The sequence below is a fragment of the Priapulus caudatus genome, unplaced genomic scaffold (genome assembly GCF_000485595.1).
Source record: "Priapulus caudatus unplaced genomic scaffold, Priapulus_caudatus-5.0.1 Scaffold29, whole genome shotgun sequence".
Lineage (NCBI taxonomy): Eukaryota > Metazoa > Priapulida > Priapulimorpha > Priapulimorphida > Priapulidae > Priapulus > Priapulus caudatus.
In genome coordinates, this window is record NW_014577090.1 from 365111 (window position 1) to 374982 (window position 9872).

Sequence of the window (9872 nt, forward strand, 5' to 3'; positions counted from 1 at the left end):
AATATATATCAGGAGTAGATAATAGGGGATTCCCTATTATCGACTCCTGATATATATTGTAACTTTGTCACATGCGTCACACGGTCAAAGACGCGTGTTGCTGCTAGTGATGGAGCGCTAAAACGCACAAATGTCTCTAATGCCACGGACGCGATCGAGGGCAGGGGACTTGGCAGTTACAACTATTCAGATGAGGAATTAGTAGTGGAATTTTTATATCAAACAACATGTAAGTATAGGCTCTCTACCAGGAATATATATACTTTCAGCAAAATGGTATCTATATATTTCGTTTGTCGTTATATACACTAGTTTTCATGCGTGACATTAGCGCTAACCAACGGCAGAATCTCCGTGAACGTTGTAGGGAATCCGAGCTGTTGGGAATCCAGGCCGGGCGCCTTCTTTTTAATCAAGCGAGACATGAGGGTTATGTTGAGATCTTTCACTAGTCGGGAGTCTATCTTCTCTATTTTGAATATATACATTATTAAATCCGTTAAATTATTACTTCGTTTATCAGATACTAGGTATGCACGCTCAGTGGTCTGCCGCTATGTCACGTTATGTTGAATTTTGAAGGATAGATCAGTAATAATTATTATAGTGGGAGATTAGGATTTTCGTTTTCATATCAAACTACATGTGAGTATGTATTCCTTACCTTAAATGCATAGTTTTAAGCAAACGTGTATATTTCGTTTGCCGTCTCAAACGATTATTCATGCGCGATACTAGCATGCACCATTCAGGAGCACGCACGGAATTTTATATAATATCATTCGACGTTGTAGGGCATCGGGATATCGGGAAGCCAGCGCGTCTTTTTTTATTAATAAAGTGAGGCATGGGGGTCGAGAATTTTGACTCCATCCTACTCGACACTCTGCCCTCTCTATTTTAAATATATCATTTCAACAAAATGTTATTGCTTACGGCAGATAAAAGGCATGCGCGTAAAGAGGTCTATTTCTACAATTTATATACGCTATGTAATTGTACGTTGAATTGAAAGGGGCTGGCTAAAAAGAGTAGGGCATGACGGATGTATTTTGCGCGCGAGTATGTATTCTATACTACTTTTGCCGTAATATGCTATTTTTCATTGCGACTTTGGCTAGCGCCGACCAACGGCACAGAAAACATTACTTGAATCTATACGTTACGGGGAATGGAAATGTAGGAAAATTATGGCGCCTTCTTATTGATGAAGTGAGGCATTAGGATCGAGATTTATTACGGCAATTAACCTACTTGACAGTTTACTCTCTACATTTTAAGTAGATAATTTTGTAAAAATGTTACTTCTTTTAGCAGATATTATGCATGCGCGCAGTGATGTCCGACGCTACTGGGGTAATATACGTGATATTGAATTTTAACGATACTAGGCAGTAACCTTGCATTATTAAGGTAAGGTCCACTACACAGTTCTTTTCAGCAAGATGCATCAAGTTTCACCACAGACCATATTCCCAAGCCTGATCGTTGCCGTTTATATTTGGCTGTACAGTAGTATACGTGGGCAACGCTGAAATATCATGCAAGCACCCTGAACGAGGTAAAGAACTGCGCGCGCGTACGAGCGTGCGTGTGTGCGTGCCATTGTAAAGTAAAATGGAACATCAACTACAGATATCCGTTAAAAACACATATTTATTATTTTTCTAGTTTACAAATTTCGTTACTCCTCTAGGCATAAACAAAAGTACAGTAAACGTTGCACAGTATACCATAAATTTCCGAATCATGATTAGACTTACTATTATCTTAATTCACATATTTATCTTTAATTACTATTGTCAAATGATACACATGACGGATTGTTTGTGTGTATATTTTATCATTATTTTTTTGCTGCAAGTATTCATTAGTTGCAGCATTTACTGCTTAGCAAGACAGCCAAGTCAGACAAGAATGATACACCATTATCGTGTAAATGAATTTATGAGACCGTACAATTACACTTTTATTACACTGACAGAACTTTGTCATAATCATTAAACGCTATTTTTGATTTCGTATTTAAACTAACGTGGCTGTTGCCATTAACATTATATTCAAACAAAGCCCAATGTAGCCTCGATTGAACTGACTAATATCATTTAGCAAAATATTATTAATAATATTACACAGTTATATGTACGTATGCAGCTCAATTCCCATCTAGGAAAAATTCCACGAGCTTAACTCATAAAACACAAATTTGCAAAAGCTTTTAAAAAGTTGAAAAGCACCAAATCTTCTTTCCCCTTTCCGTCATTTTTTTTACCTGAGTGGAGAAGCTATATTAATAACTACTAGGACTGGCAATGGATCTACAGTGGCCGAGGTGAAGGCAACAGAATAGCTAGCATTCTTTATACAAGTACACTAAAATATAACACACGACAATGACAAATCGTGTTGTGAAATTTAGTGCAAGGAGGGCAAGGAATTAAGTCTACCTATTCTAAGTAAAGCCAGCAATCAATTGTTTTTTAGCTGATTAAGGGCACCACCCCAAGTGAATTCCAATAAGGACCACAATTACCCCACGTTTATCGTATGCGATTCACCCGCCCTGCACGTATTATATAAAATAATTCACCAAAACAGTAAGCAAGGCATGATGAAGATACGAGCATGCTTATGGCTAATGTTACAAAAATATAGATGTCCCATGAATAAATAACAAGTGAACGTCATTGCGTACAACCACACCGTCATTGGCCGAGCGCTTGCACATGATCCTATACACTTCGGTGGTTTCAACCCTACACTGACATTTTTTGGGAATCCACTTCTGCTACAGCTACTACGCACATACGGCAAATTTTAAACGCAACGCTGGCTAAGAAAATTGCGTAGCCTAACAACTAACGATCGCAGTCGGTTACCAACCTTAAAAGAAATATTCTCGTATGGGCAGAGCAAACAGCACCTCTTCAAAATCAGAGGGGAGACCTTCACGACTAAATACAGAAATTCTCACAATAACGGCAGACGATTATTCTCGGATTTATAGCAAAGCTGGCTAGCGGGCAAATTGCACGTTGTCTTTCACCAGCTACTTGAACCGCCATGCAAGATGCACGGTAAATGCTCACTGGTATTAACTGGTACTCACGTACGCTGTCCCCAAGAGACCTGATGAAAATCGACACGGTGCCCTGATGCTGCTTAGCTGTTCATTCCGTTACATAACGCGTATTCGACAAACGATTTTTCGACAGTCCAACCGCAAGCATAGTTACAATCTCGAGCTCACCTGGGCACAGGCTACCTCCTTTGCGTAATAAGGCATCATCAACTATTCACGCGAATCACTCCAAATCAGTCTGCATAGTTGCTTTTTTAAGTACTCTCTAAACGGCCACCTCCTGCCATGACTCCACCACCTCCTGCCATGACTCCACCACCTCCTGCCATGACTCCACCACCTCCTGCCATGACTCCACCACCTCCTGCCATGACTCCATCACCTCCTGGTGAAGTCCACGGCAGAGCGACGCAAATACGTTGTGCATGTGTGGCGCCACCTATCCTCAACGCACGCCTCAGTGTTTCATCTTCTCCAGAATCGGCAGTATCATGTCGAAGTTCGGACGCTTTCCCGGATCCTCGTTCATGCATATACGCACCAGCTTCGACATGTGAGGAGATATGCCGGGCGGTATGGTGATGCGCAGGCCCTCAAGGGCAATCTATGACCGGAAAATGAGAAAGAGAGAGAGAGAGAGAAATTACCACCACCATCCCAGCATAGACAAGATAAGGCATATTTAAAATATTGTAATTTTGAGATAAATGCGAATTAGTGGACAAGAGTGACATTGTCGGCAGCTGATTTCCTGTCTATGTTAAAATGCCTTCGCTGCTCCAGTGGATTATTTATATTCGTCTCAAAGTAAAATAATGTCACATGATAAAATCATATCCGATGACACTATTCCAAGATAGACATTATGCTTCCAGACAAGAACGGTATTATTCGAGATAAGATTGCTCACTAGTAGCCTCTATTCAGCTTCCAAGTAGATATATGCACGTCTCTAGTTTAACTACACTAAATTTCGCTAAGTACTCTCAGTAAAGACTCGCAGTAATACTCAGAATAATTTTGTGCAGTACCTACTGCATGGAAACAGCAAACAAAGCAACGAAACACAAAATAGCAATCGAAATCGCAAACGAAACGATGAAACGAAAGCGAACGTTTCCCTCCCGGCGGCCCCCGGACTCTCGTCCTCACCTTCATTCCGATCTCCATCGGACTCATGTCTGAGAAAGGCACCTCGCGCGTTGCCAGCTCCCAGAGCAGGATCGCGAAGCTCCACATGTCAGAGGCGCGCACGTTGATGTCGTCCTGCTTCTTCTGCAGAGCCTCGGGAGCCATCCACGCCGGCGAGTACAGCTTGCCGCGCTCCTGGAAGGTGAACTTGGCGTCGGCCATGTTCACTCGCGCCGTCAGGTCCTCGTCAATCTGACGGCGTCGGGGATAGAAACAAAATCACCATTGCTAAATGCATAGAACTAATATAGGTAGACTCTCTATGTATGTCTCTATATATGTATTGTATGTATATGTATATTTTTATGGCTAAATGCATTCAACCTCCCAGTGCAATTGACAGGCAGCTCTAGCCGATACGTGCACGCGAAAACTGTCTATAGTACCGAAGTGCTACAAAGCTGGCATTTTGGTGTGAAGACATGCAAGCGTGACTGATCTAACGACAATATCCAAGTGGGCGTGGTTATCTCGTTTAGATGATAGATAATTGTAACGCTAACGGCGATACATATGTAATGGTAGCTGAAGTGGAGGAAAAGAGAAGAAAGTTTACGGGACGTATCTTTTAATAGCATCTAGTTTTTTCCACTTTCATCACCTAGCAAATGTGCAACACATTTCTCACGCGCTCCATGTAACAGCTTGTATTTCACTTACCATGATGTGTTTACTGGAGAGATAGTAGTGCGGAATCAGAGGTTCCAGCGTGTGCAAGTATGCCATGCCACGCGCAAGGTCCACCGCAAACTTCAACGCCTGCGCGTGGTCCACCACCACACCTGCAGAGTTAAAGATGCAGTGGTAAGATGATACCTACTCTACCATATCACACGTGCGCACGCACGCACTCACACGCACACACGCACACGTACACACGCACTCACACGCACACGCACGCACGCACGCCCTCGACATTTGCCTATAACTCATGCCAACTGAAACAAATTTACAGGTTACCTATAACGGACGTTTACTTTTTGCGCGGTAACCGACACGATAAACTATATATACTATAAATTATGTATACTATATATATACTAAATATGTAAACTATCTTGAAACTATGTATATATACTATAAATTCATCTACTCACTGACCCGCTCCCGAAACACCAAGTCATGGCAAACAAATAAATAAATGCAGTGAGGGTGGACTATCGGGCAGACTTACTCGTGGACTCGTGCAGCAGATTGTAGAGGGAGCCGTACGGCTGGTACTGGCTGATGCACACCAGGTTCGGCGGTTGGTTGCTGCAGCCCAGCACTGGAAGCACGTTCGGGTGCGAGAAAACCCTGCCGACCACGAAACGTACGCATTTGTAATTTATTAATCGACGGCTGGTTCCGCCGTGCATCACACGCGGGCAATTACTCATCGTCGGCCGAGAGTAGCCAGCCGCCGCCAAGGAGTCGTGAGATGCGAACTGAAACCAACCCTATCCGCGGGAACACGCACGCATCGAGGCGCATCCCTAATGTTTCGAAAACGGTGTTTTAATCTACTCTGCATGTGAATTTCCACGTCCCATTAAATTTTCATTTGACCAGTCAGAATTTCATGCGCGGAAAATGCAACAGTACTTTGACATGGCAGTAGTCGTTTAACAGTTGTATAGAAGAATAAGAAGCACATGAACGGGAATAAGAACAAGCAGAAAAAAAGAGGATTACTGGCAGCTGCATCCTGTTATTTAGGAGGACCACGTGCATAATTTCTCATGATAACCATCGCCGATGAATGTTGCAAAGTTACACGTGTTTACTTATAACTCTGACCCGAACACTGATCGCAAAAAAAGCCATGGTGTCCCTCCCCAAAGCCCTTGAAAATGTGAAAGACCTGTGCGGGCATTAACATGCAATGGTAGCTACCACTTGCGTCACGAACACGCGATTATTCACGCTAGCCACCGACAAAAAATAGCGACATACTGGGTTTCATTACACGCCCACGCCCGACTGTACCGCATCTCGACGCGATATTAGCCAGTCCATGCCACGCCTCAAGTAACACATCGCACGACTGCCTAGCATCGGCGCGGCAATACCCGCGGAAATGGTTATTGGAATTAAACACAGTCTGCCCGACAATACTGTCCCCAGAAGTGGCGTGACCATTCCCAGTGATTGCCCGCATTAGCGTTCCGTTGTGAATTGCCCAGCCTTAGCCTCGGGCCAGTTTAAACGTTAGTCGTAACATTAACTTTTTCTTGTAGACCACTGAATTAAACGTGGTAAAGTTACGAGTTTCTAATGAGGAGTGTATTACTATTAGAGGTTCAGTCGATGAGAAAAAGAATTACAGATTATTATCCAAGTCACAGTTTGTAACCAGGGCCACAGTTTGCTAGCTGAGTCACAGCTTGTTAGCTGAGTCACAGTTTGTTAGCCAAGTCACAGTTTGCTAGCCAAGTCACAGGTTGTTAGCTACGTCACAGTTTATTAGCCAAGTAGTTGAGTCACAGTTTGTTAGCCAAGTCACAATTTGCTAGTTGAGTCACAGTTTGCTAGTTGAGTCACAGTTTGCCAGCTGAGTCACGGTTTGCCAGCTGTGTCACAGTTTGCCAGTTGAGTCACAGTTTTTCCAGCCGAGTCACAGTTTGCTAGCTGAGTCACAGTTTCTCACCTGAGTCTGGGATACTCCTCGGCGAAGTCGCGTGAGATTCTCTGCGTGACCTCACGTATGTTGAGCACGCGGGCGACAATGTCATTGCTCTGCCAGGTCCCTCGCCACAGCTGCATGCAACAACACGACCAGCAAGCATTTAATTACATTTTATATTCAAAGTAATCGACAATATATCTCATGATTCCATTGATGGTAAATTGCTTTCTTGTTGTGCATGCTGTTGAAGTTTTAATTAAATGTTATAGTCGAAGTAATTACACAATTCGGTCGCAAAATGTTTTCTTCTTCAGCATGCTGAGGCAGACAGAGTCACATTGATTGACACAGATCTTCACCACCACATTCCACTTTCATATCGATTGGACAAAGTTGAAAAGCCAGTTATTATATAAATATATAAAAATATATAAATAAATATATACATATATATATATCAGTGGGTGTGACTTACGTCTCCAGAGTGGCTGCTTGCGATGCGAACTTGTAGGTTTAGCTGGTTGATGTCGATTCCGGAGTAGCGTGACAGCGTGGCGTCGCGGCTGCGCGTCTTGTAGCCGCGCCACGACTGGTCCTTGTAGGGAATCTTATTCAATTCCTGACCCATCTGCGTTGCCTTGTCTGCAACATCAAGCACCGATACGATGGCTTTCTTCTACAAGGCATGGAGATGGTCATGTAGCAAAGATCGTGAAGTTTCTATGAGGTAGCTTCCCACTATGTGGGGACTTCCCTCTATTCATTATATTCATTAACCTCTCCCTTTCTCTCTTTCTAGCTTGTCATGAAACCTACGTTTTAACACTTGTAAGCTGAAACCACACGGAAGCACTGCTATGCTATAAAATATAGGTTCCTTCATCTGCAGCAACTGCTGGCACCAGAGGCCACATCGTCCATTTGCTTCTAAGTCTACATGACAGGTGACAGGTGGCGCCTTCAGCACGCTCTACTGAACCTGTCCTGCCTCATGATGAATCAATTTAAATCTCTTTGTTATGCTCCTCCCTAATATGACCCTCAAAACATGAAGTAGGGTTGCAGGCAAACCTGCGTTAGCACTCACTCCTAAAGAACGAACACCTGCATATAAAGGACGCTTCTGACATCTCCCACGAGTAGCATTTATACAGTGAAACCACCTCAATGGAATGGACACCTGTCTATGATGAACACGTTTAGCATTTCTTTCAAGTGGCAGTTACGCAGTAGAACTACGTCTATAGAACAGCCACCCATCTGTAAAGGACACATTTGGTGTTCCCTCATAGTTCCATCTGGTTTTTGCCCCCGAGTTTTTTCCCACTCAGCATCCCACCGACACATTGGTTGTCAGCCGATGATCTGCTTCTCTGCCTGGCAGACGAGACACACTGGGCAACCTCACCTTGTAACCGCTTGGCCAGCGGGTAGCGAGACTTATCCAGCGGTGTCTCGCCATACTTGTTTTGCAGAGACACCAGGGAGCCATTGGCGACCAGGTCCTGTTCAAATAAACAAGCCGCAAAAAAATGCAAACGTTTGTGAAACTTTACGCTCGCGCACAAACACACGCGCACAATAAATCACTAACTCGATTTTTTTTTTCGCAATTGGGTTTATGGCCGATTTTGCACTTGTGACCGTGCTGTGATGCTTCACCGTGCTGTCGGTAGTAAAATAGCGGATGCATAATAAAAAGACCACTCTCTTCACGATACTGACACAGAGAGCATCACGCAAAAGAATGCTGTTGGAAAAGTGACCCGTCAATATTTGCACTCCAATTGCGTGGTCCACTTACAGTGCTGGTGCTGTTTTTTTTTGACACGGCTTACCTCGGCGACCTGGTCCTGACCCCAGAAGCATGCGTAGTGCAAGGGCGTGTTGCCATGCTCGTTAATAGCATTGATGTCCGCCTTGTTGTTCAACAACTAGAACAGAGACGAAACGCCATTGTATGGGAGGGTCATTCTTCGTAGCAACAAAGGGTTTTTCGTCAACATGGATGGGAAATCTAATAGAGTAAACTACTAATTTTAATACCTAGTTTAGATAGTACTGGTGTCACGTAGCTGGGAAACTGTAGGATACGGACAAACGTATGATTTTCAACGAACAACAAACGCCTTGGAATTATTCCCTCGAGATACAGTGGAGGATTTTGCAAAAACAAGCGCATCGTTTTCCCCGACACGTAACATAAAGTAACGACATGATATATTATATGTGGCACTGTCGATTCACTCCTCTCGCTCTGGGCCAGGCCTAGGCGGACCAGACTGCGAGATTAACGACAATGCAGTTGCCAATACACGGTCTGAGGTCTTATGACCGTTTAACGGAGGCCAAGCAAGGCCCAGTGAGTGTGGAAGTACTAGAAGTGACCCGTCTGAAACTAATAGCTCTGTAGTTAATTACTGTTCGAGTAGCAGGGCAATAACTCCTAAATGAACGAGACTGCTAATACAAACGAGTCATAAGTGCATTTTCCACGTTACATTCTCCCAAGCGTATGAGCCAGCCAAACGCAGATACGTGGACGTTTTTACATTTAGACAAAAGACAATCACAAAATTTCGACAAGCAGTAGAAGACCTCGTTTTCCTTTTTAATTTCAATTTTCCTGATAATAATTTTGTTGATGGCTATATCATAACACAGTCATTGTCAACAAGCCGGGAAAGTAATAGATGCTAGTGTGCCCAACTGCTCATAGTAATATATACTAATAGAAAACAACAGCTCGGGCGTTGTATCCACCGCCTTCACACGCGTCATCACTCATTCATACCACCGCCCTGCAGCAGACAGCTGTTCCGCATTTAAATTTCACTCTTCAATATTTCAGCGCTTGTTTTTTCCCCCATCAGGTAGGAGGTGTTGAACTCTTTATCATTCGACACGCGCGTGCGGCGCTGCCGCGTGACTGGCATACCGATCGACCTGTCCACCGTACGCTCGCGAAACCTGCGTGCCAACATGCGGGGC

General features: G+C 43.7%; 1 protein-coding gene across 2 annotated transcripts in view; it reads right to left on the reverse strand.

Moving 5' to 3' along the window:
* Nucleotides 1-1638: 1638 nt before the first annotated feature.
* Nucleotides 1639-9872, reverse strand: part of LOC106815804 (integrin-linked protein kinase-like) — a 27871-nt gene continuing 19637 nt past the window's right edge. Inside the window, exons 3-11 of one of the 2 annotated variants that reach the window (XR_001394795.1) lie at nucleotides 8720-8815; nucleotides 8290-8386; nucleotides 7357-7523; nucleotides 6903-7012; nucleotides 5448-5569; nucleotides 4934-5055; nucleotides 4235-4465; nucleotides 3465-3686; nucleotides 1639-3422 (exon numbers count right to left, since the gene is read on the reverse strand). Coding sequence is in view for 1 of the 2 variants with exons in the window: in XM_014820319.1 (XP_014675805.1) it covers nucleotides 3540-3686; nucleotides 4235-4465; nucleotides 4934-5055; nucleotides 5448-5569; nucleotides 6903-7012; nucleotides 7357-7523; nucleotides 8290-8386; nucleotides 8720-8815 (1092 nt within the window). In the remaining variant the exon portion in view is untranslated. Of the gene's footprint in view, nucleotides 3687-4234; nucleotides 4466-4933; nucleotides 5056-5447; nucleotides 5570-6902; nucleotides 7013-7356; nucleotides 7524-8289; nucleotides 8387-8719; nucleotides 8816-9872 lie in introns of both variants that reach the window. The other variant, XM_014820319.1, reaches the window with a different exon arrangement.